General features: G+C 39.3%; 1 protein-coding gene across 10 annotated transcripts in view; it reads left to right on the top strand.

Annotated features, from left to right (window-relative positions):
• Positions 1-25,870, top strand: part of CFAP95 (cilia and flagella associated protein 95) — a 134,709-nt gene that overhangs the window by 65,351 nt on the left and 43,488 nt on the right. For 8 of the 10 annotated variants that reach the window (XM_025423349.2, XM_025423350.3, XM_025423346.3 and 5 more), the window contains 3 exons: positions 517-625; positions 10,903-11,021; positions 12,536-12,604. In XM_025423349.2, the coding sequence (XP_025279134.1) occupies positions 10,930-11,021; positions 12,536-12,604 (161 nt within the window). In that variant the 5' untranslated portion in view covers positions 517-625; positions 10,903-10,929. Of the gene's footprint in view, positions 1-516; positions 626-10,902; positions 11,022-12,535; positions 12,605-23,327; positions 23,407-23,755; positions 23,924-25,870 lie in introns of all 10 variants that reach the window. The other 2 variants (XR_007401172.1, XM_049092150.1) reach the window with 2 other exon arrangements.

Here is a 25,870-nt window from a genome sequence, read left to right as displayed (position 1 = left end):
TGAGCCAAAGGCATACACTCAACCACTGAGCCATCCAGGTGTCCCTAAATCTTTTTAGAAGCAGGAAGCACATGTCATAAATCCATATGAGCAGATACTTTGCTCTTTCTCATTTTGAAAAAAAAATTTAATTAAAATTCATGGTAGAAAAAATTTCTAAAGGCAAGTTGTCTTTCTAATTTATTACCATGTCTTATTTTAGAATTTACTTTTGGTAACTAATCTACATTATTAAATAAAGTTCACTTCATTGGAGTCACTGAGTAATTGCTGTGTTGGATAAGTATTGTTCTTGTGATAGTTTTATCACATGTGCTAAATTGTTTTTAGGAAATAGCCTCAGTGTTACATGAAAAGAGATGAAAAATACTTTATATATCCCACATCTAGTGAATTTATAATTAAAACAATGTCACAAATATGGTAGATTTTCATTGGATAATTTAAAAAAAATTTAAAATGCAATACATGATAAATAAGCTTCATCCCTTAACAGATCCTAATTTATTTTTTAAGGCACCATAACAGAGAAGCCGATCCAAAAGATTATGATATAGAGGGTCCTGAGGAAATAAAAAAGCTGTGTAATTCAACATACTGTCGACTTGGAACTGACGAACCCCCTGTAAGTAGTTGCTACTGATTTCTTTAGATCTGGAATCTTCCTTCTGGTGAAATGTGGAAAAATAAAGGGAGGAGCGCCATTTTGGTGCCAACCCTCCTATGCTGTGTTGGGTACTTAAGGCAGGTTACTTAGTCACTGCGTGCTTAAGTGACTTTACCTATAAAATGTGCACATCATAAGGTTATTGGAGAAATTAAATGAAATAAAGCAAATAAAATGGTTAACTCAGTGCTTGGCACATGGCAAGTGCTCAGTAAGTTATTTGTGCTGTTTTGATGGTATTGCTGCAGCCACAGCATTTTGTTCAATGTCTCCTTTAACCTTCAATAACCCTGTAAAGTAGGTGGTATTATCTCTGTTTTAGAGAGGAGGCAAAACTCCTAGAGGTTACTCAAAGTCACACAGTTAGGGAGTGGAAGAGTGAGAGTTTGAGTCTAGTTCTTTGATTTGAAGACCTTTGTTTTTGTTGTAAAGTAATAGTTGTTCATTATTAAAGAGATTAAGAGGTATGTCCTGGAACTTAGAGGACATAGAGTCCAGTGTATGACACATGTGAAACAGCAAGGCCCATCTGCTGCAGGATTCCACGCCTAAAGCAGCACCCAGCTGGGAAGGTGAGAGGCTTAAATCTAATCAGTTAGCAGTTTTTATTATTTCACTGGACTGGAAAATTTCATAACTAAAATGAGATCCTTCTCAAGATTGAGGGGCCTAGAAAAGTTACGGGACTTGCCTAAAATTCCCATTAAGCAAAAGGAAAGAACTAGCCATCCATGTGGAATGGAAGAGGCAGCTTGATTAGAAATGAAGTTGCTTCATGATTACATCCTACTAATGTAATAGGATCAATTCAATAAGATGGTTGCATGAACACTGCCTCATTTCATCCTCTGGACAATTCTTCAAGCTAGCACTGTAAGTGACCACACTGTATAAATGGGGAAACCCAGGCCTGGTGAAGCTTGATCTCTTGTTCAAAGTCAAACAGCAAGAAAGTGTAAGAAAAATTAAAATCTATTTTCCCCCTCTGGTTCCAGAGTCTAACATCTTAAATACTTCTCAAACTGTCTCTTGGAGTGCAAATTATTTCACTCCCAGCCCAGGGGCCTTTTTACCCCTCAGCATGCATCCTCTTTGCAGAAAATGAACCTCATTATTTTTTTTGCTCTGGCTTGGGCATGCATATGTGTTGGGGCATTGGTATCTTTTATCTATCACCACTGTCCTGTTTCCTGGATTATGTCAGCACACATGCTAGCTAGCTCCATTCCCATCTGTGTCCTCTCCTACATGTCTTTTGAGCATTTTTTGACATTTTGCAATATTGCTGCTGAGTGGTGGGTTTTTTTGTTTGTTTGTTTGTTTTTGTCCACTAGTATTTCCATTTCACTGTCTGTAGTTCTCCAGAAGCCCTTAAATGCTGCTACTGTGGCTACCGTGAGCATTGTTTATTTGTAACAGGATTTTAAACAGGCCTTTCTTTGCATTCTGGCTGAGACTCCAAAAGGCCACAAACAAATCCATAGTTCCGTGTTCCAAAGTGAAATATTAGGCCACTTAGGCAAAACCCTCAAAGATGGTGTCCTTAGGCCAGTACTCACATGAAAGGATTGAAATCCAAGAAACCAAAAGAAGAGTTTGAGAGTAGAAACAGGGTTTCGAAAAGGTGTACTGTGAGTCTCACCTGCCTGGTGAAGTTATAGATATAAAGCTCTGGTGATCTGTCCAAAGTAGCAGAGCAGAAAGAGGAGAACTAGCTACATTGGTGGGACAAGGATAATTGAATACTCAGGCCCAGATGTGGCTTTTGGGGATTGGATGTGGGCTATGTAGAAGAGAAAGATGACAGAGAGCCATTTTAGAACCTGCCCAAGAGCCCTTCATGTAGGGATGGGAAGGACATTGACTGGATTCCCAGGGGCTGAGGTAGGACGGTTAAGTACAGACAGTGGCATCCTGTATCATGGAACATAACCAATGAAGGTTTTCAGAAGGGATCTCAAGGTCTACAGAATACCCTAAGATAGCGAACTTTGAATATCCATCAGTTCCAGAGAGGATCAGACATCAGACATGCCCAGAGGAAACCAAAACAAGATTATACTTCCACCTTTCTTGTAGTTACCTCTCTCCTTTCTCATATCCCCACACTCACATCTTAAACCCTCAAGAAGCCAGAGGGAGTTGAGGAGTTGGAAAGAAGTTTAAAGGGGACAATTGAGACAAAGCCAACTGTGCCTCCTGCTTCCCTACTGAGGTACGCCTGGCCAATGCTGACCCAAACTACAAGAAAGAGTCTTTCATTTCAAATACAGTTTTGACTAGTACATGGTACTGGGTATTTTACTTACTTCAATAAGACTCCTCTTGGGACAGAAGTAACCAGAAAGTGTTTTATATTATCTGACAATGGCCACAGAAATCCTGGCAGTTGTCCTAGATTTTATCAAGGAGCATAAGAAAGAATTTGCCTCTCCAAATGTCTATGGATGGGCAATAATAGAGGAAGAACAGGTTTTCTGATTGTACCTACTTACAAGCCTCACTTGTTCAGTGAGCTACTTCCATTTGTATATAAAAGAGCAGTCCATTCCCACCATCCCTACCTGTCCACTTCCCTTATTTTAGTTTTCTTCATGCTGTTTAAATCACTGGATAGATTTAAGACTTCCTAGTTGTGAATTGTCTGCATCCCTTGGCTAGAATGCAAGCTCCATGAGAGGAGGGACTTTGTTTTGTTCTCTGCTGTATTTCCACTTCCTAGAATGGTGCCTGGCACAGAGCAGGTCCTCAATAAATACTTGTGGAAGGAAAGAAGAATGAAGGAAAGAAAGAAGGAAAAAGACAAAGAAGAAAAGGCAAGAAGGAAGGAAGGGAAGTAAAGATGAAAGGAGGAGGGAAGGAAGAATGACTATATTCCACAAATATATATTGAGGCCCCATTATTTTGTGAAGTGCTGGGGTAAGAAACATAATTCAGAACAAGGTCACTGTACATTAGGAACTCACAGGCTTGTGGAAAAAGTGCAAGTGGACAACCACAGTGACAAAGTGTATGATGGATGTTATGATAGAAAGAAGAAGATCAAGATGCTGAGAGGGGCACCTGAACTGGAATGGGTTGAGGGGAGGATCAGGGATGGCTTCCTAGTGGAGGTGGCCACAGCAGCCACAGCAAAGCTCTCCAGCTGAGTCTAAAGGAACCATCCTCCAGGGAATCTGAAAACATACCAGTCAGGTTTCAGTAGTGGCGTAATTGAATTCCTACCCCTGTGGTCCTTAAGGCTTTAGGAGACCACATGGGGCTGTGTGCATGCAGTTTCACAAATGAGCAGTCATTCAAACCACTGACTTTCTCTGATTGTTTTACTAGTCTAAGCAATTACAGGAAATAGTATGTTAAACTATAGTATTTTGTCTTGGTATTTTGTTTAAACTTTATTCAGACACTGCTTAACTACACCAGAATGAGTCCCATGCAAACTAAAATGTTCAGGAGCACTTCTATCATTGTTCCTTCATTTGTAAAGTCCCTCACTGAAGGGTCCTCATAACACTACCAAAGGCTCTGTCCCATTTGGCATTTAAGGCTGCTATTGAGGAAGGAAACTTCCTCAAAACTGAGAATTATGTACAGGGTACATTTGATACTATGTCATAGAAGATGAGAACTTGTCAGACATAAAGCAACAAGGAAAACCATGAGTGGTTTTACCAAACAGATTTTTCTTATACAGTCAATGGATCAGTGCCAAGGCATTTTTGGAACTAACAGCAGGATGTGGAGGAGCAAATTAGGGTAAGATTAGTATTAATAGCATTACAGTCATTTTGGACTTTAAAATGGTAAATAAATGAACAGTACAAAAGTAAGCTTACATTTTTTTAATGAGTTGATAAAGAATAGCCAAGTAGGTCTCAAATATGAGTTTGTAGTGGATGAAAATATGACATTTAAAAATTAATGACCCTAAAAGGGATATAAAGGGATATAATTATACCAGATCTGAGAAATTCAATTATCATTTACTTAATTGGTTCAGGTTTTTTTTTCTTTGATTGGCACATAGTAGAATAGTATTTTGGCCATAAGACTGTAGTTACAGATGCTTCTTGCGTTCACATCTAAGTACCTGAAAGAGACATATGGATCACATTTTTGTAAATGGAATAATTTTAAATGCCATTGGAGGAGAACCACTTAAACCAGAAAAAGGAAGATGTTTGGGGCTTGTGGGTAGTGGAGTCAGGGCCTCCTCTTGCTTATGGTTTCCATAATCTCTGAGCTTGGAGTTGATGCCACTGATCCCAACATCCTTTCAAGGATCTACTTTGAATCATCTTTTCCAACATCAGCACAAATGCATCTGCCTTTCTGTTTTGGGAATTCTGTATAAATTTAGGCCAATTGAGTGTACTTTCTGTGTCTCTTGATGCAGCCATGGGCTTATTGATTCAAGCGTGTATCTGCTCTGTCATTTCTAGGGATCTGGGACAGGAATGAAAGTAGGCATCTGCCATTTTGATCTGATCACTTTCCTTCACAATTCTTTTTCTATGCGAATAGTCATGCCTCATTTAACTCTTAGAGAAACTAGATTTTAATTTTTCAGTATATCAGTTTGCTGAAGCATGTTTACTGTTATGTTGAACAAATGGCACTCAAAAGACGGAATCACACAGATGCACACACACCTGTATTCTTTGTCTCCACTATCTATTCACCCTACTTTGTAGAGTGAGTTCTTTTTTGTACCTCTGGATAAAATGTTGTGCAGATTTTATAATTTTTTTTTTATGATAGTCACACACACAGAGAGAGAGAGACAGAGACACAGGCAGAGCGAGAAGCAGGCTCCATGCACCGGGAGCCCGACGTGGGACTTGATCCCGGGTCTCCAGGATCGCGCCCTGGGCCAAAGGCAGGCGCTAAACCGCTGCGCCACCCAGGGATCCCAGATTTTATAATTTTTATGGTCACTCTCTGATCATAACAAGTTTATTGGTCCCATTTCAATAATTAAAGTATCTCATCAAAATGATGCATTTCACTTAAGGTGAAAGATTTTCTCTTTCTCAGCTAGTCTGCTCCAGGCTAGGGAAGTCTGTAGATGGAAGTGTGTCTGTGTGGGGGAGGGTTGGCTGGTTTTCTAGTTCTTCACTTGCTCTGTTCTTTCCTTCCTTCAGATAATAAGACAACTAAAAGGCCATCTTGTGATTATTCTACTAGTATTCATTAGTTAACTGAGACTGTTTTGGTTAAAAGAGAGTTTTGATATCTGAGATGATTATAAGAAAAGATTAAAAAAAAAACAGAATGAAATCATTTTTCTGATCATACCCTATGAGTTCCAGTTGTTCAAAATAATGATAGAGAGGGAACCAAATTGATTCTCTGAGGTCCTTTAAATAATCTCTATATGGAACTACTACTGAGTTCTCCTAGACATGAAAACAGAACCAGAATTTCCAAGAGCAAAACTGCTGCTGAGAAATAACAATCATCCTTTTTTAAAGATAGACTTTCTATAAGTCTGTATATTACTTGTTGATGATTATGACCTTTTGGCAAGGGCACAAAAAAAGCTACAGTTGGTAGAGGAAGTGCTATTTAACACGGTAAAATAAAACTCTTCAGTTGTGACTGAAGATCTAATATAATAGATGCCAACTTCTTTATTCCAAAGTGAGATGCTAAATCTGTCACATAGAACAGGCAAAGCATTTGGGCAGTAACTGATTCCAAGCCTCTTGGTCTGTCATCCACCTTGAAGATTAATAAAAGAAAGAAAAGGTTGAAATTGAAGAGACCTGGCTGAGAGTATTTGGAATTTGGAGGAGTTATTTGGAGAGAATTTCCATGCTGAGCTCCACTCCCTTTCCCCAGGGGATAAGCTATTTCCTGCTGTAGTTGGGGCCTTGAGGATATTGGGCAGGGAGTTTGAGTATTACCCTGAAGTTGGCAACATGGTTGACTGAGGTCTGATTACTCCTGAAGCAGCCCTGTGGCATCACAGAGGGAACTTGACCCAGAACATATCTGTACTTCCTTCAGTATGCAACAGAGGAGTCTGCTTTCTAGGGGTCCTATAAGCAACACCAGAAAGAAATGTTAATTAGTGGGACACCTGGGTGACTCAGTGGTTGAGCGCCTGCCTTTGGCCCAAGGCATGATCCTGGAGTCTTGGGATTGAGTCCCACATTGGGCTCCCTGCTCGGAGCCTGCTTCTCCCATTGCCTATGTCTCTGCCTCTCTCTCTCTGTGTCTTTCATGAATAAATAAATAAAACCTTAAAAAAAAAGAAATATTAATTAGTGATCAATTAAAATGAATCTTCTAGAGGTAAGTTATCCTCAGCAGAGTCTGGTTACCCTCAAATGTGGAACTTGAGGGGGAATTATAAATTTCTCTTTTCCTGCATCAGTCACTATTCCACTACTGGGATTTCTCAAATGCCACACAGAGAGGAAGAGTTCATATTGAAAGATTAGAAGTTGGAACTTTAAGAAAAATTGGTACTTAGGAAAATGGGGAATAAGAATGATGTTATGAGGTGAACTTCCTAAACACACATTAGATTTTTTTTATATTACCATTTGAGTCAAGCTAGATCTTATTATGCAAATTTAATGGAAGTTTTAGTGGTTATCCTGGGAGTTTGTGCTATGTTAATTTAGCTATCTCACAAACCACATTGCCAATCTCCAGTTTGTGATAAAAATATACACATATATGTATATATATGTACACGTATATATATAAAGCCCCAAAGACTTTTAAACATATGGCAGTGCTTTTATAAATTATCCACCCTTATGTCAGGTTATGAACATTTCTAGACCAAAGTGATTTTTCACATTAAAATGGTGTAGGATTAGGTTTGCCCACATGCAACAGGAACCACAAATCAACAGTGGTTCTTCACATAAGGTTTTATTCTTTCATGTAAAAAGTCTGGATGATAGTAGGTCAGGACTAATATGAAAGTTTGTCAGAAACCTGCTCCTTCCAGCTCTCTATCCTGCCATCCCTGTGCAGAGCCCAAGATGGCTGCCAGATACTTGTCTATGTCCACATTTCATGCAGCAGGTAAAAGAAAAACAGAAGCAGGACCTTTCCTGGAGGTTGTATAAATTACTTCTATTTATGCTCATTGTTCAGAATCAGTCACTAGTCATATTTAAGTATAAAGGAGACTAGACGTGCACTTGCTGTGATAAGTACCAGGTGTCATGCGCAAGTGTTGAGTCACTATATTGTACACCTGAAGCTAATAGTATGCTGTATGTTAACTAACCGGAATTTTTTCTAAAATATTTTATTCATTTATTCATGACACATGGAGAGAGAAAGAGAGAGAGAGAAAGAGAGGGAGAGAGGCAGAGACCCAGGCAGAGGGAGAAGCAGGCTCCACACAAGGAGCCCGACTCGGGACTTGATCCCGGGTCTCCAGGATCAGGCCCTGGGCTGAAGGTGGTGCTAAACCGCCGAGCCACCAGGGCTGCCCAACTAACTGGAATTTAAATAAAAACTTAAAATTTTTTTTTAAGTAAAAGAGACTAGAAAATGTAGTCTGAAACACCAGGTGCCCAGCTAAAATTTTGGGGTTCTATTACTGATGAAGATGGGAGATCCAATATTGAGGGACAGCATTTGCCCCTGGCACAGGAAACAGGTTAAGAGTGGGTCGTGGAGACAGATGGCTTCTCTGATTCTTGGCTCTACCACTCACCAGGTTGCAGTTTTGATCAAGAGTCTGAAACTTTCCATGTCTTTATTTCCTCAGGTGTGAAGTGGGAATAATAGAATTTTCATGAACATTTGGTATGAAGACATTTGGAATAGTGTCTAGCCATGCGCTGTTGTTATGACCATTATCCCATGAGTTAAGTCTCTGGAGTTTGTTTACAACATTAGCCTGACACTTCATAGATACGGATCGATGAATGAAGGAGTCAGACTTGCATGTTTTGAATTGTGGAACATCTCCTTTCTCACTGGTTTAGCTGGGTCTAGCTTACTTTGTTTCAGCCTCAGTTTTTCCTTCCTTAAAATGAAGATGAACTATTCCAAGTGTTTTTTTTTTTTATTTCTCCCTTCAGATCTACTTTCCCCCCTTCTCAACTCTGCTCTGTACCATGGAGGCTGACCTTTATGGACAGCTTCAGTGAGCTTCCTTGCCTTCTGCCTTTTGGTTGGGATTAGTCTGTAGAAGGTACTGCCAGGTGAGCAGAGGTGGTAGGAGAGTTAGTTTGGACATTTATTCCTGTGTTTTTCTCCCTACAGGGCCATAGTTTGGCACTGGTTATATGCTATAGACTGAATGTTTGTAACCCCCCAAAATTCAAATGTTGAAATCCTAACCCTCAGGATGATGAAATTAGGAAGTAGGCATTTGGGGGATGATTAGGTCATGAGGGTAGAGTCCTCAGAAATGGGATTAGTGCCCTTATCAAAGAGACCCCAGAGAGTTTCCTCTGACCTTCTGCCATGTGAGGGCAGATGATGGCTGTCCCTCAACCAGGAAACAGGCTCTCACCAGGCACTTCTGAGGCCTTGGTCTTGGACCTCCCAGCCTCCAGAACTGTGAGAAATAAATTTTTGTTGTTTATAAGTCACTCAGTTTATGGCATTTGTAAGGGCAATCCAAATATGGACTAAGATACTATGTGTCTGTTCTGAAACTCCAAGTGACCTTCTTGTTACAGTTATAGGCCTTTCTAGGTTCCAGTAGCTACTCTACCCTATGGTTCTCCACAATTGCTACCCTCCAGGTGCTTCAATGTTGTTGATTTTCTGAATGCTGAGAACACTTTTATAAATAGATCCTTCATTAAACCCTACTCGGTTCCTCATTTGATTGTTCTTTTCTTTCTGTAACCATAATTGATACACACAACACTCATAGGGTTGCTTTAAGTATTTAATGAAATAATGCATATAAAGTGCTCAATACAATGTCTGATAAATTTAAATCCATTAATGCTATTATCTGTTTTTCTAACTCCTCATTATATCATTTGAAAATATCTTTGATTCATATAATTTTCAAAGATATTAATTGATTATTAAAATATTTTACTGCTGAAATGATTGGAACATTATCTCAAGTTAATTTTTCAGTCAGTCTTACACATTAAAACAAAATGGTGCCTAGTAATTTTTTCCCAAAAGAAATGTCTTATTTTTTATTAAAATATATAATATGAATCTTAATACAGTGTCCCTTACCATTGACTTGTGAACCTGGGAATCTATGAGAAAGAGTAGTTGAGCAGAAGGTATAGGAGTCAAAGCTGGGGAATTGGGTTGGGTGGCTGATGATTCAGGAGGTTGAGGTCTTAGAGAGCAGTTGTTAGAGAAGCCAAGGATCTATAGAGCCATGGAGTAGAGCAGGGAACCAGGGCCAGAGACTATAGTTAAAATTGCTTTGAATAGGGTAGTTTCCTAGTTGTAGCAGAACTTTATTATACCAACCCAAAGTGGACCAAAGGTGTTTGACTACAGCTATGATACTCTTACAGCTGAAGTTTTCAAATATCTAAACAAAGATTTCTCTCTCTTTTTAAACAAAATCTGATGGGATTAATATGATCTAGGGCTTCATTGGATGTCTTAGGGAAGTTAGTCTTCAGGTTTGGGGAAGAAATGGGTTGTCTTGGTGGTGGTGAGTTCTGCTACTCTGCTGTGAACCTCCACACTTATGATCTTCTAGAGTTTAGAATGGGAAAAATATTGAATCCACAGCATCCATTTTTGTTCATAAGATTTCCAAGATAGTACTCATGAGGCTTCTTCAATTGGTTTGAGTATATCTTAAAATTTGTAGGTCTTTCTCATAGTAATAATCACTTGATAATTTATTGAGTAATTCTCTGATAGAGATTGGATGATGTAGGTAGTGGTGGTGCTGGTATCTGAGTCCGATGTGATTTACAAAGTGATTGCTACAAAGATTTCTTACTTAGGGAAGTTAAAATATACTAACCTTGAGAAAAAAGTAAAAAGCACAGAGAGTTAGTATTTAGTTGAATGCATTTCATAGAAACAACCAATTTGATTTTTTCATTTTCCAATAATGCATAGTAAGGAATGGCCATTTTCACATATTTATGATGGAAGAGTTGAACTGCTATGAGAGAGTACTAATTTTTTTTTAATGTCAACAGCATCAATAATTACAATCAGAATGTACTTCAACAAAAATATCTCAGTAACTGACCATTTTTTGGGCAATATATTTGTTTTTCTCATAATGTCATTTCTATTTTTCCAGGTTTGGATATCAGAAACACACGAACAAATGGCACAAGTTTATTTAAACAGAGAATTGGCTAACATAAAGAAAAAGGCTTTATTGAATGATGAAACAATGAGCTCTGGGATTATTGAAAGGTATCCTTGATACTTTCCTTTGCTTACAGAACATATACACGCAGGAAAGGATTTGTATGAGTGAGTAGTGAGGATGCATAGTGGCCCCAGATACACATGGGAGGAACGCATTGATCAAAATGAACATATCTCAAGCTTCCATGCTTTCTGTTCATGCCATTTCTTCTGTCTGGAATTCCCTTTCCCTCAATTATTTGCCAATCAGCATTAACCATTCTGGATCCAGCTAAAATGTTACTTCCTCTTTATGCATTTTTTTTCTGGTCAGTGTTCTATTTAGGTTTGAACACCAACTCCACAATTTTCTTGTGCAATAGTGTCTACAGGATTCAGTTTGTCAGCTTATAGAATGGGAATTATAAAAGTATCTGCTTCATAGGTTGTTCTGAAGTTTAGGTGAAAAGAAGTATGAAATGCACATAGAAATATTACTTAATAAGCAGTAAGAATTAGGTAAGCTGTCATTGGTCAAGAGAAATTGCTCTTATATTCTTGCCCTCTGAGCATTTTGTTTATGTTCTACATAACAGTTGGACTACATTCTAATTATTTATATGTATGTGTGTTTCCTCCAAAATAGTTCTGTGAGAGTCGGAACTGTTTCTTACTCCTATCTGTAGTCCTGCAGCATGGCGCCCTGCAATTCCATGGAAGTCTTTCCATAAATTTTTGTCTTATGTTGTAATTGTTGGAAAATGCAGTCAAAACAATGAAAAAATGCTGAATTTTTCATTTACTATTGGGACGTTTTATTTTGCAAAGTGCATGAAAGTTGCAAACATGAATGTCCTTTAAAAAATTATCATAAAAATTCAGCCCCAGCTGTAATCACCCATGCATTTGTAATAATTTTCTTCATGGTTATACAAGTTACAATTGGAGGGAGGATTCAGAAACTGACCAATACCATTAATAACTGTTGCTCCTGATAGCATCTTCTCAAGTAAATAAGTTTCTGACTACTCCCACCTTCATGGTTATTCTTACTCACATAATCAACAGTTGAAGCAAGTACTTGACTTGTTACTGCTGGAGCAATTTGAATTGTACCCACCTCCAGCCAGTAATCTAGTTCATGCAGCTCTGTTGACCTATTTTTTCCCCTACATTTAGCAGATATATCCTCAATTATAGGTACTACCAATTTTATTACTACAATTATTAATATAAAACCACAAGCTATTTCCCAATACCAAGTGCCATCATTTGTTTGATCAGTCCAACCTAAAGCCATATATGTACTACTGTCACTCCCTGTCTTAGCAGCCTGAACAACAAGATTATGAGCCAACTACAATCTAAATAGTACTTTCTTTGTACAGAACTATTGAATCACTGTATAGTGTACCTGAAACTAATATGACGCTGTATGTTAACTACACTGGAATTAAAATAAAAAATAAAAAAAATTTTAAAAATGATGAAGAATTTCAAGCCCAAATTAGTTTTACATGGCTTTGAAAGTTTATAATGTCACCTGACATATTTTCTAAAAATTTCTGTCTTGTTTCCAGGGACACTGGATTGCCTACTACAGGCTTTGGAGCTCTCTTTACTAGACATCCACCGGATCAGTACAAAATGTTAGTAGATCCTAAACTACTGCAGACTGCACAAAATGTTTCTTTTTATTTTTTCCTTTATCCTGAGAAAATAATTTTTTTGTACCTTTTTTTATTGGAGTTCGATTTGCCAACATATAGTATAACACCCAGTGCTCATACCGTCAAGTGCCCCCTCAGTGCCTGTCACCAAGTGGCCCCAACCCCCTGCCCACCTCCCTTTCCACCACCCCTTGTTCGTTTCCCAGAGTTAGGAGACTCTCAAGTTCTGTCACCCTCTCTGATATTTCCCACTTATTTTCTCTCCTTTACCCTTTATTCCCTTTCAATGTTTTTTATATTCCCCGAATGAATGAAACCATATAATGTTTGTTCTCCAATTGACTTACTTCATTCAGCATAATACTCTCCAGTTCCATCCACATTGAAGCAAATGGTGGGTATTTGTCCTTTCTAATGGCTGAGCAATATTCCGTTGTTTACATAGACCACAGCTTCTTTAGCCATTCATTTTTCGATGGACACCGAGGCTCCTTCCACAGTTTGGCTATTGTGGCCATTGCTGCTAGAAACATCGGGGTGCAGGTGTCCCGGCGTTTCACTGCATCTGAATCTTCGGGGTAAATTCCCAGTAGTTCAATTGCTGGGTCATAGGGTAGCTCTATTTTTAACTCTTTGAGGAACCTCCACACAGTTTTCCAGAGTGGCTGTACCATTCACATTCCCACCAATGTGCAAGAGGGTTTCCCTTTCTCCACATCCTCTCCAACATTTGTGGTTTCCTGTCTTGTTAATTTTCCCCATTCTCACTAGTGTGAGGTAGTATCTCATTGTGGTTTTGATTTGTATTTCCCTGATGACAAGTGATGCAGAGCATTTTCTCATATGCTTATTGGCCATGTCTAGGTTTTCTTTGGTGAAATTTCTGTTCATGTTTTATGCCCATTTCATGATTGGATTGTTTGTTTCTTTGCTGTTGAATTTAAGAAGTTCTTTATAGATCTTGGATACTAGCCCTTCATCTGATGTCATTTACAAATATCTTCTCCCATTCTGTAGGTTTTCTTTTAGTTTTCTTGACGGTTTCTTTCGCTGTGCAGAAGCTTTTTATCTTGATGAAGTCCCAATAGTTCATTTTTGCTTTTGCTTCCCTTGCCTTCATAGATGTACTTGCAAGAAGTTGCTGTGGCTAAGTTCAAAAAGGGTGTTGCCTATGTTCTCCTCTAGGATTTTGATGGAGTCTTGTCTCACATTTAGATCTTTCATCCATTTTGAGTTTAGGAGAATGGTCTAGTTTCATTCTTCTGCATGTGGCAGAAGAATTTTTCCAGCACCATATATTGAAGAGACTATCCTTTTTCCAGTGGATAGTCTTTCCTGCTTTGTCAAATATTAGTTGCCCATAGAGTTGAGGGCCCATTTCTGGGTTCTCTATTCTGTTTCATTGATCTATGTGTCTGTTTTTGTGCCACCAGAACCACACTGTCTTGATGATCACAGCTTTGTAGTACAACCTGAAATCTGGTATTGTGATGCACCTGGCTCTGGTTTTCTTTTATAATATTCCCCTGGCCAATCAGGGTCTTTTCTGATTCCACACAAATCTTTTTTTTTTTTTAAGATTTTATTTTATTTATTCATAAGAGACACACGCAGAGAGAGAAAGAGAGGCAGAGACATAGGCAGAGGGAGAAGCAGGCTCCATGCAGGGAGCCCAATGTCCACACACATCTTAAGATGATTTGTTCCAACTCTCTGAAGAAAGTCCATGGTATTTTGATAGGGATTGCACTGAATGTGTAAATTGCCCTGGGTAGCATTGACATTTTCACAATATTAATTCTTCCAATTCATGAGCATGGAATCTTTTCCCATCTCTTTGTGTCTTCCTCAATTTCTTTCAGAAGTGTTCTATAGTTTTTAGGGTATAGATCCTTTACCTCTTTGGTTAGGTTTATTCCTTGATATCTTATGCTTTTGGATGCAATTGTAAATGGAATTGACTCCTTAATTTCTTTTTCTCCAGTTTCATTGTTAGTGTACAGAAATGCCACTGACTTCTGGGCATTGATTTTGTATCCTGCCACACTGCTGAATTGCTGTATGAGTTCTAGCAATCTTGGGGTGGAGTCTTTTGGGTTTTCTATGTACAGTATCATGTCAACTGCAAAGAAGGAGAGTTTGACTTCTTCTTTGCCAATTTGAATGCCTTTTATTTCTTTTTGTTGCCTGATTGCTGAGCCTAGGACTTCTAGTACGATGTTGAATAGCAGGGGGGAGACTGGACCTCCCTGTCGTGTTCCTGATCTTAGGGGAAAGGCTCCCAGTGTTTCCCCATTGAGAATGATATTTGCTGTGGGCTTTTTGTAGATGGCTTTTAAGATGCTGAGGAATGTCCCCTCTACCTGTACACTCTGAAGAGTTTTGATCAGGAATCGATGCTGTATTTTGTCAAATCCTTTCTCTGCATCTATTGAGAGGATCATATGGTTCTTGTTTTTTCTCTTGTTGGTATGATCTATCACGTTGATTGCTTCATGAGTGTTGAACCAGCCTTGCATCCCAGGGATAAATCCCACTTGGTCATGGTGAATAACCTTCTTAATGTACTCTTGGATCCTATTGGCTAGTATCTTGTTGAGAATTTTTGCATCTGTGTTCATCAGGGAGATTGGTCTATAATTCTCCTTTTTGGTGGGGTCTTTGTCTGGTTTTGGAATTAAGGTGATGCTGGCCTCATAGAATGAGTTTGGAAGTATTCCATCCCTTTCTATCTTTTTGAACAGCTTTAGTAGAGTAGGTATTGTTTCATCTTTAAATGTTTGATAGAATTTGTCTGGGAAGCCATCTGGCCCTGGACTTTTGTGTCTTGAGAGGTTTTTGATGACTGCTTCAATTTCCTCCCTGGGTATCGGCCTGTTCAGGTCTTCTATTTCTTCCTGTTCCAAATTTGGTAGTTTGTGGTTTTCCAGAAATGCGTCCATTTCTTTTAGATTGCCTAATTTCTAACTTATTGGCGTATGGTTGCTCATAATATGTTTTTTAAATTATCTGTATTTCCTTGGTATTGGTTGTGAGCTCTCCTTTTTCATTCATGATTTTATTAATTAGAGTCTTTTCTCTTGTTTTTAATAAGGCTGGCTATGGTTTATCTATCTTATTAATTCTTTCAAAGAACCAACTCCTGGTTTTGTTAATCTATTCTACAGTTCTTCTGGTCTCTATTTCATTGATTTCTGCTCAGATCATTATTAACTCTCTTCTGCTGGATGTAGGTTTCACTTGCTGTTCTTTCTCCAGTTCCTTTAGGTGTGAGATTAGCTTGTGTATTTAAGTTTTTTTCAATTTTTTGAGGGATGCTTGTATTGTGATGTATTTCCCCCCTAGGACTGCTTTTGCCATATCCCAAAGATTTTGAACAGTTGTATCTTCATTTGTATCTCATTTTCATTAGTTTCCATGAATCTTTTTAATTCTTCTCCAATTTCCTGGTTGGCCCATTCATCTTTTAGCAGGATGGTCTTCAACCTCCACATGTTTGAATTTCTTCCAAATTTCTTCTTGTGATTGCATTCCAGTTTCAAAGTGTTATGGTCTGAAAATATGCAGGGGACAATCCCAATCTTTTGGTATCAGTTAAGACCTGATTTGTGACCCAGTATGTCGTCTATTCTGGAGAAAGTTCCATGTGCACTTGAGCATAATGTGTATTCGGTTGTGTTCGGATGTAAAGTTCTGTAAATGTCTGTGAAACCCATCTGGTCCAGTGTATCTTTTAAAGCTCTTGTTTCTTTGGAGATGTTGTGCTTAGAATATCTGTCATTTGCAGAAAGCACCATGTTCAAGTCTCCCAGTATAAGTGTATTATTATCTAAGTATGTTTTAACTTTGGTTATTCATTGATTGATATACTTGGCAGCTCCCACATTAGGGGCATAAATATTCATGATTATTAGGTCCTCTTGTTGGATAGACCTTTTAAGTATGATATAGTGTCCCTCTTCATCTCTTACTACAGTCTTTGGGATAAACTTTAATTTATCTGATATGAGCATTGCTACCCCAGCTTTCTTTTGAGGACCATTTAAATGGTAAATGGTTCTCCAACCTTTTATGGCTGTAGGCATCCTTAGGTCTAAAATGAGTCTCTTGTAGACAGCAAATAGGTGGGTCTTTCTTTTTTATTAGGGCTGAAACCTTGCGTCTTTTGATGGGATCATTAAGCCCATTCACATTCAGAGTTAGTATTGAATGATATGAATTTAGTGTCATTGTAATACCTATTCTGTCCCTGTTTTTGTGGATTATTTCTTTGGGCTTCCTCTTTCTTTTACAGAATCTTCCTTAATATTTCTTGCAGAGCTGGTTTGGTGGGCACATATTCTTTCAGTTTCTGCCTATCTTGGAAGCTCTTTATCTCTCCTCTATTTGAATGAGAGCCTTGCTGGATAAAGTATTCTTGGCTGCATGCTTTTCTCATTTAGTACCCTGAATATATCCTGGCAGCTCTTTCTGGCCTGCCAGGTGTCTGTGGAGAGGTCTGCTGTTAATCTAATATTTCTCCCCGTATAAGTTAGGGATCTCATGTCTCTCATTGCTTTAAGGATTTTCTCTTTATCTTTGGAATTTTCAAGTTTCACTATTAAATGTTGAGATGTTGAATGGTTTTTATTGATTTTTGGGGGGAGAACCTCTCTATCTCCTGGATCTGAATGCCTCTTTCCCTCTCCAAATTAGGGAAGTTCTCAACTATGATTTATTCAAATATGCTTTCTGGCCCTCTCTCCCTCTCAGCACTCTCTGGAACCCCAATTATATGTAGATTTTTCCTTTTGAGGCTGTCATTTATTTCCCTTAACCTTTCCTCATGGCCTTTTAATTGTTTTTCTCTTTTTTCCTCAGCTTCCTTCCTTTCTATCAACTTGTCTTCTATGTCACTCACTCTTTCTTCTACCTCATTAACTGTCGTTGTTAGGACCTCCAGTTTGGATTGCATCTCATTTAATTGTTTTTTAATTTAGGCCTGATTAGATCTAAATTCTGCAGTCATGAAATCTTTTGATTCCTTTATGCTTTTTTCCAGAGCCACCAGTAGCTTTATAATTGTGCTTTTGAATTGGCTTTCTGACATCAAATTGTAATCCAAATTCTGTAACTCTGTGGCAGAGAGTACTGTTTCTGAATCGTTCTTTTGTGGTGAGTTCTTCTTTCTAGTCATTTTGCTCTGGCTGTATGAGGGGGCTGAGTCAAGAATATCAACCATGACCTAAGTAAATTTCATCCTAGATGATTCTGCTGAGGTCAGAGACCAGAAATTGAAAACAAAGATCAAAACAATATACAAAAAAGGACCACTAAAGTGAAAAACAAATTTTAAAACAAAGTAATAAAAAATAAAGGGCCAAAATCCCAAAGGAGAAGAGAAAAAAAAAAAAGAAAACAAAGGAAAAGAAAATAAAAGGGGGCGTCTGGGAGATGGTGGTGGTGATAAAGTTGTAGTGGAGGGAGAATATACTCTACCTGAGGGGCTCTAGAGGGTGATCCTCTTGTTTCTGAGTATATTAAGTTCTGTATGTTAAAAGATGCTCAGTCCCAAATTATATAAACCAGAAATACTTGTAGAAGGCCCCAACATTGACCACCAAAACATAAATGAGATAAAAGAGGGGGACAGAATGGGAATAAGGAATCTCAGAGAATGAACCAGCACAGTATACCACTTGGTTCTGGGTGCATGCTGGTCATGTTTTAGAAGGTATTAACTTCTGCCATTGTAGAACAAAATGAGACAGAGAAAACAAAAACAGAAAACAAACAAAAAAAACATATCTTGATATCTCCCCAAATTAAGTTGAGTATGTTGAAGGGAATCTAGAAGTGGAAAATATATCTAGGACCTGTAATTGTAGAAATATGAAAGTCAAAAAGGAAGAATCTTAAAAATGAAGAGATGGTAAAATATTGTAGTTAAGGTGGGAAAGGAGAAAAAAATTGGAAATTTACAGTCTGATAGAAAAACCAGTTGTACTGGAAAAAGGAAGAGAAAAAAATAGGAGGGGTATCCTCTCGTTCTATATACTGTAAATCCCTTGACTTCCCCTGGAGCTTTCCAGCGCTGCTTGGTCAAGAACTTGCTCTTCCCCTGTTCTTCCAGCTGGTCTTCTGGGGGAGGGGCCTGCTGTGCTGATTCTCAGGTGTGTGCACCTGGGGGCGCTGCCCCGCCCCCTGCCAGGTGCGGCTCAGTGGGAGCTGTTTGTCCTGTGAGGTCTCTGTCCCCTGGCGGCCCCACCCCTCCCAGGCACAGTGTGACACAAGGAAGACTAACAACACTGGCAGCGGCCAGCTCTCCAGCTCTGGAGTCAGCTCACCCAGTAACTACCGCAGTCTCCCAGTCCGTACTGGCCTGGATGCTCTGGGGGCGAGGGCACTGACCTGCACAGCAGGAGAGTCCTCGCTGTCCTGTGCCCTCCCTGCCTCTGCCTGTCCCCGGGGGGAGTGCATGATCCTGGGCTGTGTCCCCCAGCACCCTGGGATCTGGGGCCTGTGCTGCTGGAATCGTGCGCCCGGGCTGCGGCTCCCAAAGGCAGCAGGGTGCAGTGCCCTCCCCCTGGAGCCGCCGCCTGACCCACCGGCTTCTCCCTGAGGCACCGCCGGGCGTGCACTCTAGCCTTTACAGAGCTCGGCCCACAGTCTGTGGCATGCTGTCTCCCCCAGACACACTTCCTCTATTAGTGACCCCGGGAGACTGGAGGCTTCACTGCCCTCCTGTGATTCTGTCCAGTTTCCCTGCTGAGTGCCTTTCCATCCGGGAAGAATCCAGTGCAGATTTTTAAAGTTCCTGCTTCTGCGGGGCTGGGCTTTCCTGTAACCGAGACTCTCTCTGCCTGGCCTTAGCAGGACTCCTCGTGGGGCCCCTCCCCCACTCGATTCTTTTTCCTCCCCCCCCCCCTCCCCGCTTTCCTACCTTGAAGGGGAAGTGAAAACCCTTCTCTCTGTAGTGTTCTAGCTGTTCTCTCTTTAAATCTCAGGTCGAATTTGTAGGTTTTCAGGATGGTTTGAAAGTTATCTAGGTAAGTTGGTGGGGCAGGTGAGTTGAGGACCCCTGCTCCTCTGCCATGTTCTCCTGCACAAAATGTCTCTTAATTAATCAAGAGATTTGTTTGTGGAGGTGAGAGGATGAGGGGTATACCAGGGTCAACAAAATACCCTGTAACGTGGCATTTTACAAACTCCTTTAATAACTAGAGTTTTTTCCCCATCAGAATGCAAGCACTAACAATATGATCAATCCTCATTACTCAATGAATTCCATATTTGCAAGTTCTCCTACTTGCTAAAATTTAGTTGTAACCCCCCAAATCAGTACTCACAGTGTCATTCACGGATACACACTGAGTGGTGAAAAATGTGAGCCACCTCATGTGCACATTTCCAGGTGAGATGTAGCAAAGCACAACTCTGCCTTCTTGGTTCAGCTCTCATACTATACACACGTGTCCTTTTCACAGTCTATTTAGTACCATAATTTTTGCATTTTTGTGTGTGGTTTTTGTTGGTGATTTTGCTGTTTGAAATGGCTTGTGAGTATGAGGTTAAAGCACTGTCTAATGTCTCCAGCACAAGAAGACTTGTGATGTGACTTATGGAGAAAATACATGTGTTAGATAAACTTACTTCAGGCCTGAGTTATAATGCTGTTGGCCATGTTCATTGTTAATGAATAACAGTATATATTAAATAAAATGTCTTTAATCAGAAACACACTTAAAACCAAATATTGTGACCAGAGGCTCTCAGGAACCTTAACCCCATGTTTTCCCTAAGAACAATGGTTCAGTATTTGCTAATTCAGTGTTTGCGGCAACTTTATAGAACATTACTATGAATAATGAGAATTGACTATATAGCAATAGACTGCTATTTTTTTTACTGGTAAAATATATATTTATTTTGGGGCAGCATGACTTGTTACTATAGGAAAATTTGTCTTCCACTCATTTTCCTAAAGCAGACAAACTTTCGTAATTTCTGTAATGATGTTATAGATAGATACGTGACACAGAAATATGGGTACTTACAAGCATGATGAAATTCTAAGTATTGAGTTGTGCATTATGTAGATATGAGTACATGTCATCATTACCAGAAATTTGAATGTCTTTGCTTCCTTTGAAAAATGTCTAGCATTAGAATGAAGCTACTTTGCAGTCTGCCTGGGGTTAGGGTGGAAGGTGTCCTAAATGATAATGCCCCACCCCATTTCACTGATCACTTGTAATTCTGGCCTGGTGTTTTAACAGTGCAGGTCCTAACCTTGACTCATCTGTGAGGCTGGCCTGGCCTATGTCTTCCACAACCTGCTGTAGCATACTTAAGTGGACTGGAAGGTCCATACTGAGTATCCCCAGGATGATCTCTGAGGATGGTGGACTTCTGGCTTTCATGAAGGTGTAAACATTCTGCTGGTTCCCTTCCCTGCACTGAAATCTGGAAATTCCAGCAAAGACATGGAAAGGCAGAATGAATCCAGAGGCAGACTTGAAAACTGAGTCAATACTTTGAGAAACTCTAAAGAAAATGATAGGCTTAGAGGAGGAGAGGGCTGGGAGATGGGAAGGGAGAAGAGAGAAGGCAAAAATTGGCTTCTGGATGGAGCCTTGAGCTAGTCCAGACTAGGAACTGTGATCTCAGTCGACCAGGCTTACACAGGAGCTGAATAAGCCTTGTCTATTGTGTTTGCAAACTTGGAGTATATGCTCCGGTTGGATATTTCTGAATTGACTTTGCCTGTTGGTTTCAGTCCAGGACAGAAAATAAGACACTAGGGTTTTGCCTAGTAGATGATTTGATGCTAGTAGTCTACCTCCCTGAAACTGATCTCAGCACTGAAATATGTAATGCCAGCCACAGATGGCCAACGAGGCCCTGAGTTGTCTCTCCCAACTCCAATTTGAGAAAGCAGTCTTGGATATGGAGGAACTAGGCAGTGCATTAACAGAAAAAGAAATGCCAGTGAAAACAAGTGCAGTTAAGCCCCGAGACCTGCAGTAGAGGAGCTTAACTCCTCTCTCCCTCCCTCACAGTGAAGATACCAGCTGAGCCTCTCTTATTAATGGGCCACCCTTGTAGTCATCAAAGTAGAGGCAGCCGATGGTTTTAATACAGATGAAGTCCCAGTTAAAAAATATCATGACACACCTAAAGAATAAAAGTATCATGAAGAACAACAAGCCATAGGCACCCTATCCCAGAGGAGCAGACCTGATGCAACAAATGGAACAGGAATTTAAAGCTGTATTATTTGGGGGAAATAAAGGAAACGGTTGGCAAAAGTAAGGAAAATAATAAAAATCAAGTTGATGTTCATTTTCCAGCATCAACGCTGGATGCAAGAGCCTAACATTAAGTGTTGAAGGAAAAGAATTTTGAACCTAGAACTATTTAAATGGGAGGATCAAATAAAGGTATCTTCAGGCACACAAGGACTGGTTTCAGACTTACTATCCTGCCATGCATAACTATAGAACCCATAAAAAGTAGTAGGCAATGGTTGTCATGTGTTGGGTAGCAACTGTGTGGCTCTGTGCTCCTTGAGCGAGAGAAGAGCCTCTCATTCTCCACTGACTTACTCTCCAAGGACACATCTTTCAACTTCGGTGCAGGGAGGTGACCTCAAGTATAAAGCAGTATTCTTGTGGATCTGGGAAGGAGGAATAGGAATTTAGAGCTTCTGATGTGACTCAAATTCATAGGCCAGGGTATTGGAAGGAAGAAAGTTGTGTATGGAGGTGGGAACAGGAGTCTACATGGGGTATCCCCTCAGGTTTCGTGGTCAAGGATGAGGCTCTGTATGCACTAAGGAAATAATAGCTAACTCTGGTTTTAAAAAATCATATAGAACTGTCTGCAGTGTATTCTGAAATTTTCCAATGGTGCTGCCTCCTGCATGGCAGTATTGTGTAGTAGGTTCCAGGGCTGTGTTACCTGCCTTCAAATCTTGGCCCTGCCACTTACCAGCTGTGTGATCTTGGACAAGTTTCCTAGCCATTTTGTACCTCAGTCTCTTCATTTGTAAAATGAAAGTTATAAAGGTGTCCATGTTCTGGGGTTGCCGTGATGACTAAGTAAGTTAATATGCATAAGATAATTAAAACAGTAATTGATGTATACATGTTAAGTGCTGTGCAAGTTGGCCAGGCTGGACACTTGGCAAACTCTTTCAGCCTAGAAACCCCTATCAATTCAACAAAGTCTTCTTAATTTATTTCATTGATAATTTATACCTTCTATTTTCGCTATTCTTTGTTTTTGGAAATCCTTTGTTTGGATGTTGAATTGCTTGGCCTGGTCTTCTAATTTTCTTGTCTGTCTTATTTTTGGCTTCTACTATCTACTCTCTGTTTCTTCAACCCTACTGTTGAGTATTTTTGGTTTTGTTTTTATAGAATCATTTTTTAAATTTCATGGCTGTAATATCATCTATCTAGGAATGTTAATGATAGCTTGTTTTTCTTAAAATTTTTCTCCATGTATAGCCTCTATTTCCTCTAAAATGATTTGTTGTTTCTGTTTGTTTGTTTGTTTTTTTATTGTATGGTATTTATCTTCCATGCTATAGGCTTTCTTGAGATGTCTGATAATTTTTGCCTTTCTGCTCATGATTAAGAGCCTGAGAGTGAAGCTTACTGACTTGGAGCTTTACTGGAGTGATCTAGATGAGTCTTTTTTTTTTTTTTCCCACCAGAACCCCTGATGTCAGTAGTCTTCCCTCTTGGGCTGATCAGATTCCCCAGAGGAAGCGCCCTTACTTGACCATCTGACAGGTAAAAGTCTTGGAGTGAGCAAGGTATTTTGCTGGAACATCACTATTCATCTTTCATTATGTATGGGCACTGAACCATGTTGTTGATCAATGACTTTCTCTTTTACCCTTTCTAGTGAATAAATTTCCAGCTTTTTGCTGGAAGAGAGGAGGGTCAGTTACCCAGCATTGGGGAATGGCAGAGGGGCCTGGAGCTCTAACTGCTTCTCAAGTAGTGCTAACCCAATCCTTCCTTCCTGGTTTAGGATTTATTTAGGTTTCTGCTAAGTCAGAGACTACTTGTTCATTTTCTCTTAAGCTTCTAAAATGTGGTTCTCTTGTCCCTTTTCCTGTTTTCCTTATTCTTATAGGTTTATTTTTTAAAGCCTCTTTGATATGGTTTTAGTGGAGCTTTTTGAAGAAGCAAAATGCAATGTGTACATTTAATCTTAACTCTGAAGTTGCCAAGTCTCATCTGAAATGTCATCTCCTCCAAAGGACCTTCCCTTCCTACTGCTACTTCCAGCCCCCACGATTTGGTAGGTCCCTTGTGGGTGTCCATAACACTCTGTGCTCCTTTCATCCTAACACTGTTCATCTTGATTGCAATTACTTGCATTCCTGTTTACCTTTCTTGCTAAACTCAATGCTCTAAAGGGCAAGGCTGTCACAGCTCTATCCTCAGTGCCTCACAGAGAACTTGACCTATAGCCGCTGCACAGTAATCATTTCTTGAATGAATAAATTATTTCTGATGTTGAACAGAAAATTCTAAGGAAGAGAGGTATTGCTGTTTCTTATCTTATTTGATTTAGGGCTTCGAGGCCTGTAGAACCAAAAGTTGTTCCAGTTCTATTCTGATAAATGCATTAGAAGACATAATCTTTTAGAAAATCAGTCCTTATTAGTTTGAATTGCTAAATTACCTGTTTGCCTTATTTGATTATTATCAAGGAAATAAATACATGAGCACCTTCAACTGTCCTTCACTAATTCCATATGTAATTTCTCCTTTAAGTTAACATACACTAATTGCAGGGTGTACCATACCATAGAATGCTGTTATGTTTTAGAATCTTCTCTCTTTAATATTAAATATTCTTTTGCTTCTTGCCAACTGTACAGCTGTGGAAGTTAAATGTCAACTTTAAAAGGCAATGAATAAGAATGAGTTTGCTTAATGGACCAAAGTAATGTGCTTCAACTTATAAAAGAAAGGCTGTAATCATAATGTAAATTTAAACTTCTAGTTACCGCTTAACAAAAAAATCAGAATATAGGAATAGCTTTGTTAAGGAGACATTAGTCAGATGCATTTATCTTAGTTTTTAGATAACATCTATTATATTGTGATGGCATATGACAGTCTGTTTCTTTTCTCGTAACTGAACTGATAGCCAGCCCACTTTATTTTGGACCAGTGTGAAGAAGACACACACCTTTCCTCCTTAAATTGCCAGCAAACATCTCTGGAACATACTGAAAATCAGAAGAACTAGAATGTTTGGACACCACTCCTGACCTTAACTAGAGAAAAGGACTCTGTGGATATATCCTTCTATGTCACAGACTGAGATAATTTTTTTTTTTTTTTAGAGAGACAAAGAGAAAGAGTGCAAATTGTGAGGGAAGGGGGACCTCGGAGGGTCAGGGAGAGAGGAAGAGAGAGATTCCAAAACAGGCTCCATGCCTAGCACATGGAGTGTGACATGGGGCCCAATTCCACAACTCTGAGACAATGACCTGATCCAAAATCAAGAGTCAGACACTTAAACATACTGAGCTACCCAGGCACCCCAAATGAGAAATTTTTAAAAATTATAGTATAGAGAGCAAGAAGGTCGAGACTAAAAGTGGTATCAATGACATAACTTTAAAAATGAGATGTATATACATTGAGGGTAGATTGAACTTGTCTAGAACTAGAATTGTTGTTACTCTTGAGAGTTGGTTACATTTCTCTCAGTAAGTTTCCAAGGAATTTACATCGACCAGGGATGGAAGGGGTGAGAGTCAGGAAGGTTTGAAGACCTCAGCCATCAACAGTGTTCTTCTGGTCTCAGATGGGGACAGTTGTATGTGTAGAGTGTCTCTGACATACACTTCTTTTATTACATGGGTGGAGATATTAAAAGCACAGAAACGTAATGAGACACATTTCCTTTAAGGCACATAGAAAATATGGATAAGAAGATGAATATAATTAGTTAAGAGGCCTTTTTTGTGCTCCTATTTTGTTCTCAAGAATTCTGAAGCAACTCATTTAATTTGGAAGCTCTTTACAGAAGGCTAGTTCACTGATTATCTTATACAAAATCATCTTATGGTTGCCCATAGGAACAGACAGTTGTAGCTGCATCATTCTAAGGAGAAAAGTTTTCCATATATAATGTTTGGACTGCATCTGTGACCATTAAACAACCAACCAACCAGAAACCAAAACAACAAAACAGACAAACGAAACAACGACAAAAGCTGTATCAAGC

The sequence above is a fragment of the Canis lupus genome, chromosome 1 (assembly GCF_003254725.2).
Source record: "Canis lupus dingo isolate Sandy chromosome 1, ASM325472v2, whole genome shotgun sequence".
NCBI lineage: Eukaryota > Metazoa > Chordata > Mammalia > Carnivora > Canidae > Canis > Canis lupus.
The sequence above is the reverse complement of the archived record's forward strand: the minus strand, read 5'-3'. Positions and strand labels throughout refer to the sequence as shown.